Genomic DNA, 15,482 nt, shown 5'->3' with positions numbered 1-15,482 from the left:
AGTACGCAATCAGCTTTCGCTAGTGCCTGCGTATGAAACACGGTGTCGGAGTATCATGTGAGTCACCCGAAGAAAATAGAAGAAACAAAGGAGAGAATTATGATTTTTGACCGTTGATCTAATAATCTCAGTGGTTGAGAGAGGAAACAAAGACAGCTCTTTTTTGTTGTCAAATGAGAATTTTTAAGAAGTGGGCCCACCTTTCCTAACCCAGAATAAGATTGGTCCTCACGAATCCCAGCTGTGCCTCTTCCTTTCCTATCATTGATTTTTCTTTGGAAGATTTGGTTTTTTTTATTCCCCTTCAAGGGGATTAAAAAGGCCAGATCTTTTATTTTTTTGTTGTTGGGTTTTTGTTTGAGAGAGAGAGAGAGAGAGAGAGGGAGAGATCTGGCGATTCCATTGCTTGGTATGTTCTCGTATGTTGCTTTGGATCTGAAATAAAAGATGGGGGCTGTTGGGATCTTGTCTTTCTTCTTTCAGATGCACTTTTTTTCTTGGATTACTATTTCCTTTTTGGTCTACAGATCTATGTAAAGTTCTTCTATTCTCGAAATTGCAGATTTTTTTTTTAAAAAAAAAAATCTTCTTTTCTCGTTTTCATTTTCAGATCTTGCAATTTCTGCACTTGGGTTTGTTTTCTGTTTTAGATTGGTGAAAGATGTGATTTTTTTTTTTTCTCAATGTGGTCTTTTTCCTGACTTTGGGAATTTGAGGTGGTCTGTTTTCTAATAAAGATCTTGCAATTTCAGCGCTTGGGTAATCCTTCTCTGTGCTAGATTGGAAGAAATGGCTTTGTTTTTTTTTAAGCTTTGACTTTGGATATCAATGAAGAGAACCTGAAAGATCTTACAATTTCGGCACTCGGTTTTTTTTTTTTTTTTTCTCTCTGTTTTGCACTGGAAAATGAATTGGGTTTTCTTCTTTTAATATGTTTTGTCCCTCTTATTGTGGTCTTTTTCCTGACTTTGGAAATTGGAGGTGCTTTTTTTTTTTTTTTTTTTATTTTCTAATAAAGATCTTGCAAGTTCAGCACTTGGGTATTCTTTCTCTCTGTGTTAGATTGGAAGAAACAATTTTTTTTTGTTTTTTCGTGCCTTTCTCTGAATTTGGATATCAATGAAGAGAATTTGAAAGATATTACAATTTCAGCACTTGGGTATTTATTTTGTCTGTCTTGCACTGAAAAATGAATTGGTTTTTCTTCTTTTAATATGGTTTTTTATTCTCTGTTTAAAATTTTCGGCCCTCCATTCTTTCTCGACAGGTTGTGTTTTTGTCGGAGATTTGTTGATTATTTGTCTCATTCTGCTCTCTCCTTTCCTAGATCTTTATTGATTTATATAAATTCTATGGTTTTTTTCTTTGGCATATATACTAAAGCAAGCTATGCTGAATTTGCTGATTTTTTATTTTTTGTCTATCTAGTTCAAATTGAGGAATGATAAGAAGATGGGTAAGAAAGGGAACTGGTTTCATGCAGTAAAGAAGGCCTTGAGCCCTGAATCTAAGGAGAAGAAAGAACAGGTTTGCCTTTTTTTAAGTTTTTTTTTTAAATGAGTCTTTTTCTTCTCTTTCTTTCTGTCTTTCTTTCTTCTTCTTTTTTCCTATATTAAAAAGTAATATGTATCCTAGTTAAATCTAAGGAGAAGAAAGACCAGATTTGATGTCTTTTCTTATGTTGGTTTCTTCTTTTTTGTTCACTAGAAACCAATCAAATCTAAGAAGAAATGGGGTTTTGGAAAATCAAAGCAATTGGATCCTTGCACTTCTACGGTAGAAACTGTAGCACCACCTCCTGTTCCTTCTGAGGAGGTGAAACTTTCTGAGGCAGAGCAAGAACAGAACAAGCATGCTTACTCTGTGGCGATTGCCACTGCTGTTGCTGCCGAGGCTGCTGTTGCTGCTGCTCATGCTGCTGCGGAGGTCGTTCGGCTCACGACTGTGCCGCGCTTCTCTGGTAAATCGAGAGAAGAAGTGGCGGCAATCAAGATCCAGACAGCGTTCCGAGGATACCTGGTATAAAATCTTTTTAACTTAACTCCTATTGTTCTGTTTGTTATAATTCTTTCATGGGTAATTCTAAAATATGGTTGGAGATGCTTATGATCAAATGCCCGCTTCCTCCATTGAGAAAAAGAAAAAGCATTGATTACCTTTTTCTTTTGTATTTTCCCCTAGAAATGGTTATGACTTTACCCTGTGAGATGGTTTCGCACAAGTTTTATATAAAAAAAATACTGTAGGGATGAAAAGACCTTGTTACCTAATGAGCTGATGTCTTAAATAGTTATTAAATTTTGGTATATTGCAATGCATGAAGTTAGCTGACTTCTTGATACAGCCCCATCTTAAGCTTCTGTTAGACACACATCTATGGGTCACTAAGGGAGGAAGAATCGTCATCATCTAAGCCTTATCCTGACAATTGGGGTGTTCTACAGAGAACCCTGTTCTGCCATTCCACCCTATCAATGGCTATAATTTCACTTAGACCATAGGTCATCAAGCCTTTTCTTACTACCTCCACCCACATCCTTTTGGGCCTTCCCCTTGCCCTTTTGATACCTTGAACTTGCACTTACTCCTAATTGGCACAATTTTTGGTCTTTATTGCACATGACCAAATCATCTAATTTTCTTTCCCTCATTTTATTATTTATTGGTGCTACTCCTATGATCCCTCAAATGCATTCTTTTTTATTTTTATCTTTCCTCATCTTGCCACTCATCCATCTCAACATCCTCACTGAGGGAGGGTTGAAAATAAAAGTGCTGTGGGCCTACAGGGCTCACGATGTCCACCTCATGAAGAATAAGCTCTAACCAAAATGCTTAGAGATGTTATACTATTTTTGCCACTATTAGCCAACATCATGACTCTGGTTCCAAGGGAAAAGGACATCTAGCATGGTGTTAAAAAAGGTTACATAACAGCCGTAACAGCCATTAGTCCCATTACATAACAGTAACGGTGAGAGCTGGTATGCGATACAGAGCTATAACGCCTATTCTGGAGAAAAAAAAAAGGCCTGTAATGGGTTGATACGGAGCCGATACATTTCCTTTTTTTTTTTTTCTTTTTTTTTTTTTTAAAATAAAAAATAAAAAATAGAAAAAAGACCTTTACAGACAAGGTATCAAAACAAACAAGTGCAAAGGGTTTCCTTCCCCTAGCGCTGATGTTGGTTTACCATCTTGTGTCATGACTTTGCTTTTGCTTGCCTTTCCCTAGTGTACCTCCTATCCAAATAGGCCCTCAGATGCCTTTGGGTTTGGTATGTTGAGGGACTTTTCAAGTAAAAGGCAATTTTAATGGGGACTTTTTTTTTTCCTCATCTGTTGCACGTGGGAAGTGATTTCTTAAGATCATAAGATATGGTGCTCAATTTGATACTGGTTAAATTGGTTGATGTGATGTTATCCATGTTCATACTATCAGATCTGAGTCTGCGGTTACACTCATCCTTTTTATTAGGATTGCTCTATAGGCTTGAGGGAGAGTGAGAAATTATTGGCTGGTTGTGACTAGGGGTGCACATCGAACCGTAGGAACCGTGTAACCGGACCGGAACCGTTGGATCGGTCCGGTTTGGTCCGGTTCTAGGGTGCTAACGGTCTAGTTCCGGTTCCAAAATTTCCAAAACCGTTGATTACGGATCGGTTCCGGTTTAGGGCCCTGTAGAACTGAACCGAACCGTTGATCTGAACCATTACATGAACCGTAGATCCGAACCTCTCAAACTGTGGATCCGAACCGTTATAGGAATCGTAGATTCGAACCGTGACATCTAATGAACGTAGGTCATAACTAACTGATTGATGGACATCTAATGAACGGTCAAAACAACATATTCAAATTCAACAAAGTAGATGTACATTGAATTGAATTCCAAGCTCAGCAAACAGCATTGTCGAGTCAATCTGATGGTGTGGCTACATCCCATGTACGGTCAGTATCATTACACGTGGCACACATGTACCTTAAATTGAATTGTCTAAGTTAGGGGTGCACATCGAACCGTAGGAACCGTGTAACCGGACCGGAACCGTTGGATCGGTCCGGTTTGGTTCGGTTCTAGGGTGCTAACGGTTCGGTTCCAGTTCCAAAATTTCCAAAACCGTTGATTACGGATCGGTTCCGATTTAGTGCCCTGTAGAATCAAATCGAACCGTTGATCCAAACCGTTACACAAACCATAGATCTGAACCTCACAAACCGTGGATCCGAACTGTTACAGGAACCGTAGATTCGAACCGTGACATCTAATGAACGTAGGTCATAACTAATTGATTGGTGGACATCTAATGAACGGTCAAAACAACATATTCAAATTCAACAAAGTAGATGTACATTGAATTGAATTCTAAGCTCAGCAAACAGCATTGTCGAGTCAATCTGATGGTGTGGCTACGTCCCATGTACATCAGTATCATTACACGTGGCACACATGTACCTTAAATTGAACTGTCCAAGTAGTGGGCCCAGTATCGAAGGATCATCATTTAGCATATGATCTTAACTGGCTGATTCGTGGACATCTGATGGACCGTTATAGTGAGAAATCTTCAACGATCCAAATCAACAGGAAAATGTCCATTGATCAGAGGTTAGAATTGTCTAATGAATCTAAATTTGGAGCTCTGTCCCATCTATAGTGGGTCCCATTATTTGGATGGTTTGGATTCTGTTACATGCAAGCCACGTATCTAGTGTCTGATTGCATCGTGTAGGTTATTAAAAAAAGAGGTCTCCCATGTAACTAGTTGGATGATAAGTTACCGTTCAACTGCCATATATGTGTCCACATCTCTAGTGTGTAAAACATCCAAACCGTCCAAGAATTGATACGAACCCATCCATTCACTCCCGATTGTATGGTTCCAAGACCTTAATAGTATTGTTAAAAAAGTGCAATTGGGCTGGAGTTTAAAAAGCCCAGGACCGTGGAACCGAACTGGTTTTCACGGTCCGGTTCCGGTTCGGTTCTAGGGTGCTAACGGTCCGGTTCCGATTCCAAAAATCCTAGAACCGTAGGGAACGGTTCGGTTCCGGTTTCACCCCAAAACTGGATTGAACAGAACTGTGTGCACCCCTAGTCCAAGTAGTGGGCCCAATATCGAAGGATCATCATTTAGCATATGATCTTACCTGGCTGATTCGTGGACATTTGATGGACCGTTATAGTGAGAAATCTTCGACGGTCCAAATCAACAGGAAAATGTCCATTGATTAGAGGTTAGAATTGTCTAATGAATCTAAATTTGGAGCTCTGTCCCATCTATAGTGGGTCCCATTATTTGGATGGTTTGGATTCTGTTACATGCAAGCCACGTATCTAGTGTCTGATTGCATCGTGTAGGTTATTAAAAAAAGAGGTCTCCCATGTAACTAGTTGGATGATAAGTTACCGTTCAACTGCCATATATGTGTCCACATCTCTAGTGTGTAAAACATCCAAACCGTCCAAGAATTGATACGAACCCATCCATTCACTCCCGATTGTATGGTTCCAAGACCTTAATAGTATTGTTAAAAAAGTGCAATTGGGCTGGAGTTTAAAAAGCCCAGGACCGTGGAACCGAACTGGTTTTCACGGTCCAGTTCCGGTTCGGTTCTAGGGTGCTAACGGTCCGGTTCCGATTCCAAAAATCCTAGAACTGTAGGGAACGGTTCGGTTCCGGTTTCACCCCAAAACTGGACCGAACCGAACCGTGTGCACCCCTAGTCCAACTAGTGGGCCCAGTATCGAAGGATCATCATTTAGCATATGATCTTAACTGGCTGATTCGTGGACATTTGATGGACCGTTATAGTGAGAAATCTTCGACGGTCCAAATCAACATGAAAATGTCCATTGATCAGAGGTTAGAATTGTCTAATGAATCTAAATTTGGAGCTCTATCCCATCTAAAGTGGGTCCCATTATTTGGATGGTTTGGATTCTGTTACATGCAAGCCACGTATCTAGTGTCTGATTGCATCGTGTAGGTTATTAAAAAAAAGAGGTCTCCCACGTAAGTAGTTGGATGATAAGTTACCATTCAACTGCCATATATGTGTCCACATCTCTAGTGTGTAAAACATCCAAACCGTCCAAGAATTGATACGAAGTTATTCCCATCCATTCACTCCCGATTGTATGGCTCCAAGACCTTAATAGTATTGTTAAAAAAAAGTGCAATTGGGATGGAGTTTAAAAAGCCCAGAATCGTGGAACCGATCTAGAACCGAACCGGTTTTCATGGTTCGGTTCTGGTTCCAAAAATCCTAGAACCGTAGGGAACGGTTCGGTTCCGGTCTCACCCCAAAACTGGACCGAACCGAACCGTGTGCACCCCTAGTTGTGACTACCTGATGATCGAGCTTTCCTCACTTGCTACTTTTAAATCGTAAGCTAAATAAGTTTCTGAAAGATTGGGAATTTCTCTTGCACTGCGTCTTGTCTTTCGGTACGATACGATCCTCTAGTGGCCATCTTCAATGAAAATGCTAGTTGAATGCTTTTGAGTGTCAATTGTTCTCTTACAATCACAATTTTATGCATTACAATAGACATTTCTTCTGTTTCATAAAGTTTCGCCATCTCTCTCTCATGAATAATGGTTGTGGTTCCTTAATTTCCTGTGCTTTCAGTCATTTCCCTTCTTTAGGTATCATATTTACTGGTTCTTTTGTTGTTTGCAGTACTTGATGTTCCATTGTGAATTTCATGATGTTTGAATTTGGTGTGTGGTTGCAATCTTCTTTTCAGGCAAGGAGAGCATTGCGGGCTTTGAGAGGGCTGGTTAGGTTGAAATCACTTATACATGGACATGCTGTCAAGCGTCAAGCCACCACCACACTACGTTGCATGCAGACACTGGCTAGAGTGCAATCACAAATCCGTTCGAGGAGGATCCGGATGTCAGAGGAGAATCAGGCTCTTCAGCGGCAATTGCTGTTGAAACGTGAGAACGAGCTTGAAAATTTGAGAGCCTCAGTAAGTCCTGTTGCCTTATGTTCTTTTTACATGTCAGGAAAAAATTGCTGCATTCAATTATTCTTAGCAATGGCTGACTACTTATGTGAGAATGAAGAAATAGTTTTATGTTAATTGCAACATTAACCCTTGAGATTTTGAATTTTGACACTCTTGTTTTTTCTTGGAAACTGTGGATTCCATGTCAAATAGCGGAAAGTAAAAGGGTGTTTCTTTGATATGATGCTTTGTGTTGCTTGGATAGCAAATAAATGAGTGGATTCTAGCAAGCAATCATTACACTTTTCCATAATTTGGATTCTTGGCACTATAAACTATGTGCGTATTGTGAGAGGATATCAGATTTCACTTGCTACCCAAATAACAATTCAAAATTGGAATCCATGTTTCAATAGTTCTTATGGAAATAGTCATTGATAATTATTTTGTTTTCCTTTCTTTTTGCCTTGGATTCCATGTATCTGAATTTGCCCTTAGATGATAGTGTGACTGTGCTGTCATGACGCTTTCTGAAGAACCTTTAATTTCATTTGTCTAATAGCTGATTTCTGACTTTTGTTTCGTAGATTGGTCTGATTATAATGAATGCCACCTATTCTATATGGAGTTCGACAATTTTATTTCAAGCGTGTGAATTCTTTTTGATGCAATTGTCAGGCAGATGTTTGACCAGTTGTGCCAAAAGACCAGAGATTTGAGTGTTGCAAATATGAGGATGTTGGGATGGATGTATGGGAAGGCTTGTGAGGATGGAATCAAGAATGGTGTCATTTGAAAGCTAGCCTCGAACTATTCCCAGCAAGAGAAAATGATGTTGAGTAGATTGAGATGGTTTGATTATATGACACAGAGACTGTAGATAGCTCTAGTAAGGAGGTTAACGTTGATTAGGTAGGCCTGAGAAGTGGATGAGAGGAAGACCCAAAAGGACTTGGAGCATGGTGAGAAAGGGTATGAAGGATTTTTTACTTACCAAGGATAGTACCATGGATATGATTGATTGTTGAAAGAGGATCCATAAAACCAACCTCAAATAGCTAGGACAAAGCTATGATGATGATGAGGAGGAAGAGGACGAGAATGACAACGACAATGATAGTGATGGTGATGGCGACGGTGATGACAATGATGGCATGCACTGTATATAACTCTACATATCAGTGCCATAAATTTCTGAAACTTGAGAAAAGTTCTTGTTTTCTTATAATTCTTAGTGTTTTTCTAAAATAACATTACCTATAACAACATCTTTAATAATATAAATTGTTATTGATACTTTGAAAATGCATAAAAGTTTTCTTTTCGACGAGATCAAATCAATAAATTTGATGGATTTCCAATACTGGATCTCCACTCCAGAAGTAAGCTATTTTATGGAAATTCACTGAAAATCATGTTGTCCTTTATATATATATATATATATATATATATCACTGTTTACAGTAGTTGCTTTCCCCCCAGCACTACTCTCTTCTTGCCCATCAGGTCTGTTGAACCCTAAACAAGTACAGCATTAGCAGGCTAATGATCTTCTTAATTCTGTAACAGATGGGAGACGAATGGGATGATAGTATGCAATCCAAAGAACAAATCGAAGCAAGTCTACTAAGCAAGCATGAGGCTGCTATAAGAAGAGAAAGAGCACTGGCATATGCATTTTCTCATCAGGTAAATACATATTAAACCTATTTTTACATTTTTCAGTTACTACATTAACATCATACTTTGAATTAGTTTTGAATATGTGCATTTTCTTGTGAGGTACGTGTCTTTGTTTATATCACTTGTTTCCTCAAGTTCATAAACTTCCTGTTACTCTTGGGTTCCATGGATTAGTTCTGATTTTTAGAGGGGCTTTCCAGTTTTGTGTAACAAACCAATCATGGTGCATTGCCAGTCCACAGCACATACTGTATGGTCGGTGAATCCGGATCATCCAACTGGTTGGCCCTGCTGTGGATGGCCACTTGTATGGCAACCGCTCACTCTGATTGAATAATACCAGCATCTGATTTTCCTTTTGAGTATGGACTGTTGCCATCTTTTGATTTTCACCATACATTTGAAGTCCACAAATTGACATCGAGAATTGCTTGATTGTTGTGGTTTTTCACCTTACTGTGGTCATCCATGTGCACGACCATGTGCACCATGGAGTAGTAGCACTCACTCTCCCTACTGCTTCTGTTCTACCTTTTTTTTTTTTTTTTTCATGGTTACTTTCCATTGTTTCCATGTATGATCCAATGGGAATTACTTGGCATATTTTCAGCAACCGGGGAAGAATTCATCGAGGTCAGCAAACCCAATGTTCACAGATCCAAACAATCCACACTGGGGTTGGAGCTGGTTGGAGCGTTGGATGGCAGCACGGCCATGGGAGAGCCGGACCGTAACAGAGAAAGAACTCAATGACTCTCACTCATCTGTGAAGAGTGTGAGCCATAGTGTCGGAGGCGAAATCAGCAAAGCATATGCTCGCCGGGATATCAAGTCTGAGAAGCCTTCTCCTGTGGCCCAAAAATTGAGCCGGCCCGCCAGCCGTCAGTCCCCATCAACGCCTCCCTCCAAGGCGTTGTCAGTTGCAGGGAAGACAAAGCTAGCAAGCCCACGCAGTGGGTGGGCCCCAGAGGATGACTCAAGGAGCATGCTCAGCTTGCAGTCTGAGCGGCACAGGAGGCATAGCATTGCAGGGTCGTCAGTGAGGGATGATGAAAGCCTGGCAAGCTCCCCAGCTGTACCAAGTTACATGGCACCCACAGAGTCTGCACGGGCAAAATCCCGACTGCCCAGCCCATTAGGGGACAAGCAAGTAACTCCCGAGAGAGGATCAGCGAGCTCGGTGAAGAAGCGGCTGTCATTCCCAGCATCACCAGCACCAGCTGGAACCAGGCGACATTCTGGTCCTCCCAAGATAGACAGCAGTGTTCTAAAAGACATTGGTGTCCATGCAGGGGGCTCTGTGAGCAATGGAGGAAGCAGGTAGCAGACAACATTAGATAAACGTTGAAAAGAAGAAAGGGAGAAACGGGTTGTGATTATTTGTAGTTGTGATTGATTTGGGATAATTGTCTTTGTGACACGTTTGTGGCCTTTTTGGCACTTGAATTATTGCTGTGAGAATACCCTTTTTTTAATTTGTTTGTTGGTGTTTTATTGGGTAGATTGGAGCTCATAAGATTGTGTGAGAATACCCAATTCAGTCTGCTTTTCCAAATGACTGTGATTTTCTCTCTTTTATTGGGATTGTTGAGGATCTATTCTTCAGTTATTTCAATATATAGTATATGTTCCACCTTGTGATTTCTTCTATTGAATTTGAATTGGTTTATTTGATTTGAGAAGCCATGCTCAAAAACAAGTAGATATGGTGTTGATTCTTTGGGCCTTTTTTAACCGCCTCCCTATCCTAAAGACTTCCAATTTCTATGGTTTAAATGGTAGGTCAGTCAAGGGTGCTGGTGTGCATGGCTACAATCTGAGATGCAGAATGATGCCCTCAAATTGCGAGTGGAATGGATACTTTGACAGAATAGAAGGTGATAAATTACAGTGGGAGGTGTAGAAAAATAGAAATGCATCATGCCATTCGGAATAGCTTTACCCCCTTTTCCACCTGCAATCATATATCAGTCATGAAACACAATGGTATAGTAATTTGGGTTCAAAACGCATCCGAACTACTGCTCTCCAGTGTCATCCCAGCACACGCCTAAATCTCTACAACAGATGAAGCTGGGGGAGCCAAGGTAACCCAATGAAGCTGGGGGAGCCAAGGTAGCCCAAGTGTCATCCCAGCACACGCCTAAATCTCTACAACAGATGAAGCTGGGGGAGCCAAGGTAACCCAATGAAGCTGGGGGAGCCAAGGTAGCCCAAGTGTCATCCCAGCACACGCCTAAATCTCTACAACAGATGAAGCTGGGGGAGCCAAGGTAACCAATGACGATATTTGAGCAGCGTCTGCTCTAATGTTACATAAAGCATTCGTCTCCGCCCCACACATTTTCCGCTCCAGATTAAGTGATCCGGATTATGGGTCATTTGTGATTCAGATTGCTATTTCTAGCAACCCAAAAATGGACTAAGTTAATGCAAATTTATATATACAACATAGAGATTTATACTTCTATTTATTTACATTCTCCATTTCATATATAAATTGCAATATGTATTCATGTGTAAAACTATATTGCATGAATAGGATGCGTTGGAGTGACTCACATGCTACCTGTAGCATTCCACTCATTGGAGAGTAGTGTACCATGTATCCATTCCCGTATCATTTCCTGAAGTGATCCACGATCCAGGTAAGCTTGATCTGTTCGTATGCTTTGGTCCACGAAAGTCACGAGTAATGTATCTGAAATGGGAGTACATCCGACTGCGTAGAATGTATACAAAACGCAGGTAACCCTTCTGCATGCATCAGGTCCCTGCTGGAGGTGCCACTGGAGTTGTTCGTCTACATCAACTATGCAAGTCCAATGAGATTCCATGCTAGCGTTTATTGCCGTCAGGAATCCTGAATCATTATCGTGTTAGAAATCAAAGAATCTAGTACACAACGGAGGATAGATGAAAAAGATAATGAAATGATCAGATTTATCGGGTTCAAGGATTGACTTGAATAGTCAATTTCTCAAGACAGATTTGCTGCCATTTTTATAGTAATTCCAGCAACAGGTGTAAATGAAGGAAATCTATAAATTGTCTTCAGGATACAATGAACTCTCAATCCAAATTTCAACATGAAAATTTGCACATATAAGTGTTGAATAAATCTCTAGTTTTGACACCGATATGCCTTTAAAAAGTTCTGAACAAACACAACAAAAGATCAAATTCAAGAGAACTTCACAATGGATGATATATCTGAAAATAGGGAGAATGTACTAATATTTCTGGATTATCATATCCAGAATTTATAGCAATTGAATGGTCATGGAGTTTTCCTTGAAGAGATACCAATGTGCCTCTTCAAGACATCTACACCCATCCGCTGCAAACAACATTCTTCCATGAAAGGATATGACCCTTTGTCCCATGAAAGTTATTCTATTCCTTTTAATCAGAAAAAGTCATCCAACAATATAATACTGTTTCCACATGAGCGACACGTGGCATAGGTGTCACATGTACAATCATGTCACAGCTACTCTCAATCAATACAAAATTAATAAAACATCATGGTAAACCCTAATTCAATTCCAGTTGCACCATGGCCCAAAAAGTTTGAACCTTATACCAAAAAGACTAAGGCTCTTTCTATTCATTGCAAAGTGCGCATAATAAAGTGCCAAAAAGCGTCCAAGCGGCCCATGCCATGCACGCGTGTGCGAACGGTCCTCAAGGAGATTTAAACCCTGGTTGCATAAGCAAAAACTCATTCTCTTACTGACTGGCTATACACACTATTTATGAAAAGTTTAAATAATTAATATATTTATTTACTTTTTAAAAGTAACTTTTATTTTTATTACAAAAACACAACATATCAAAGATGCTCTATGATGCCAGTATCAAAACCCCAGCCAAGTGCATCTTGAAACTTGGGTTTTCAAGCTATACCGGGCGCATGTGTTTGATTTCTTGTGGTTTCTTTAAGTTTGATTCCTAAGCTTTTTTTTCTCATCTACACTGTCCTATCTTCTATGGTGTCTCCATCATCATTTCATCAAGGCTGTAGTTGGTTTTTCTCAAGTTCTCAATGGGCACATTGGCCATTTGCTGGAATTGATCACTGACTACAAGGTAGGTTGAAAGTAGCTGTGATGCAGATGGAGAACATGCGGCTTCCAGACCAATGACTGATCTTGGATGATGTAGATATCCTGTGTTACTTTTGATACAATCTTCCGGTGGATGAATCCCAAAGTAATAATGAATCTTAGAAATGATGGCATATGATTGAAGTCCCAACCAACCCAGTATGATGCTTTGATAGCAATGGATCATCTGTCTTTGAGATGATGTTAAGGAAATCAATTGATATTGTTAAGAGTTGCTGGGAGAAATGATTTCATACAACTTCTCTTGATTTTGGAATTCCATGTTCATAGCTCTAAAACACGGTGGGTCAATTCGAAACTTGGCTGAATCAACTCGTTCGAGACTTGGCTGAATCAACTCCACTCGACAAGATTTCGAGGTGAGTTCCAGGTGAGCTCGCGAACTCGCTCCTGAGCATGACTCGGTCTGGACTTGATGAGACTCACTGAGTCTACTTGAAAATTCATTCAACTTGATACCACTCATAGTAACCCAAACCAACTCACTCGCCTACTTAACCAGTCAACTCTCATTTTTGTTACAAATAAAATTGCAAAGTGTAGAACTCAAACTAAGACATATAAGCAACAAGTGTAAGGAAGCCGGTTGCCCGGTGAATCATCAGGGATATCCCCGGTGATCCGACGTGGCAGGATTTGATGGGAGCGGATAAGGTGAGAACCCGGCCTTACCCACGATGGTGCGGCCCTTACCGTGGGACCCACCTTGATGTATCTATTCGGCTTTTCCAGATTATTTTAGGGCATGATCACAAAAATGAAGAAGATCCAAATCTCAGGTAGACCATACTCTAGGAAACAGTGGTGATTGAATACTCTACCATTAAAAACTTCTTAGTGCGCACCTTAATGTTTCCGGAGTGTTTATTTTCCATCCAATCCCTTGATAAGATCACATAAACCTGGATGAAGGGAAAAACAAATATCAGCTTGATCCAAAACTTTTGTTGGCCCATTAGTGGTCAATCGCTACTATTTCCCATGGTATGGTCCAGCTGATAATTGAATTTGCTTTGTTTTTGGGATCATGCACTAAAATGACTTGGAAAAAAAGATGGACGGCGTGGATATAGAATAGATAAATCAAGGTGGGCCCACAGTAAGGGCTGCACTGTCTTGGGTGAGGCCGTGGTCTCACTTAATCCGCTTCCTAATCAAGGTGGGCCCACAGTAAGGGCTGCACTGTCTTGGATGAGGCCGTGGTCTCACTTAATCCGCTTCCAGATTTGATTGGGTCACGTGCTGCTGTACTAAATATCTTTCAAACATGTTTTGCGTGGTCTCCATTTCTGACAACGGCACATAGCCCAATCAAAACCCACCACATATGTGAGTCAGTCACCAAGGATATCCCTAGTGATTCGATCCCAGGTAACCTGGGTCCCAAGAGCAAGCATCCAGACAGCATCCTATTAGCTGCAGTTTTGCTGAGTCAGGTACAAACTCAGTCGACTCTTCAAGTCAACCTGACCTGGTGGACATTTGAGTTGAATTTTTGGGTTTTTGAAGGATGTTCCATGTGTTGGATAGTAGTTTTAAATGCAATCTAGATTGGCGTTCAAAAGAATTTTGCATTTCTAGAAAGTAGAGTTGATTCATCAATGGAAAATTTGCCTTAGTCATATGATTTTGATCAAACAAGGATAACCTTCAAAATCCATGCAAGAGAAGCTGTGTCATTGACATGCATCATCCTTCTGTCGGACTTAATCCTGAGTAAGCCCTTGTAATTGAATCTTTCATTGAATTACTGTTCTATTGGACTCCACTTCATCTATGCACCACTTTCTTGACAATTATTTCAACTTGTAGATAGACTTTAAGAGCTTATAGAAATTGCTTGCTAGACTCTTTTCAACATATCCTATTAATTATTCTATATAAATGTTTTTTTTTTCTACAAATCTCTATTCAAAGAAGTGGTCTTTACATTTATTTAATCTAATTCTAAGTAAAGGCATGCTACAAAAGTTAAAATGGTGTGAATTGATGTAAATTTGACAACAAGTGAGAAAGTTTCTTCACGATCAACACTTTTCACTTGCGTAAAACTTTTTACCACTGAAATAGTTTTATACTTATCAATTAAACCATATGTATCCTTTTGATTTTGAACACCAACTTATTTGCATTTTCTGAGGCCAACTAGAATATCAACTTGTTTCCAAAGATGATTTTTCTTTATAGAATCAGTTTTTTTAATTCATCTCAAGAACCTTATCTTCAGAGTCTGGAGATGTCAGCACGTCTTGATACGAATTGGGTACATCTTCATCTACTGTGATATAGGAGTACAATTTACCTTCTATTCAAAATGTCTTTCAGAAATTATATATTGCAAACTTTGTCGTAGCATAGGAACACTAGTTGACGCTCTCCCGCTAACCTCACGAATGGTAGAAATGCTATGATTTTCATTATTTAGATTACTACTCCTACTTTCTTAAACTACTTTGGACATTTAATTAAGTTATGTTTTTATCACAGACTTTATTTTATTAGGGTAACTACCATAAATATTATATTTTGAAATTCAATTTCAATCAATCTACCATGGTCTTTGTCAAATAACCATCTGCTTTAAAAGCCCAAGCCTTTAGAAGATGGTATATCAATGTATATCAATGGACTTTAACACTCCCCCACACGTGAGGGGTGGAGCTCCACAAGGGAACATTGATTTCCCAAACCCCTTGCCGAACTTGAG

General features: G+C 39.7%; 1 protein-coding gene across 1 annotated transcript; it reads left to right on the top strand.

Moving 5' to 3' along the window:
• Positions 1 to 238: 238 nt before the first annotated feature.
• On the top strand, positions 239 to 10,295 carry LOC131243370 (protein IQ-DOMAIN 3). The gene is made up of 6 exons (XM_058242689.1): positions 239 to 409; positions 1,429 to 1,527; positions 1,708 to 2,019; positions 6,756 to 6,983; positions 8,532 to 8,651; positions 9,256 to 10,295. Exons 2-6 carry the CDS (start codon positions 1,453 to 1,455, stop codon positions 9,967 to 9,969), a joined length of 1,449 nt encoding a protein of 482 aa, XP_058098672.1. The 5' UTR covers positions 239 to 409; positions 1,429 to 1,452; the 3' UTR covers positions 9,970 to 10,295.
• The last annotated feature ends 5,187 nt before the right edge of the window (positions 10,296 to 15,482 follow it).

Source organism: Magnolia sinica, chromosome 4, assembly GCF_029962835.1.
Source record: "Magnolia sinica isolate HGM2019 chromosome 4, MsV1, whole genome shotgun sequence".
Classification (NCBI taxonomy): Eukaryota; Viridiplantae; Streptophyta; class Magnoliopsida; order Magnoliales; family Magnoliaceae; genus Magnolia; species Magnolia sinica.
This window is presented reverse-complemented; position numbering and strand designations above follow the sequence as displayed.

Excerpts from the sequence above, each read along its gene's own strand:
- LOC131243370 (XM_058242689.1), top strand. The coding sequence starts at position 1,453 with ATGGGTAAGAAAGGGAACTGGTTTCATGCAGTAAAGAAGGCCTTGAGC. Across the intron at positions 2,020-6,755 it reads CAGCGTTCCGAGGATACCTG|GCAAGGAGAGCATTGCGGGC; the intron begins GTATAAAATCTT and ends TCTTCTTTTCAG. Across the intron at positions 6,984-8,531 it reads TTGAAAATTTGAGAGCCTCA|ATGGGAGACGAATGGGATGA; the intron begins GTAAGTCCTGTT and ends ATTCTGTAACAG.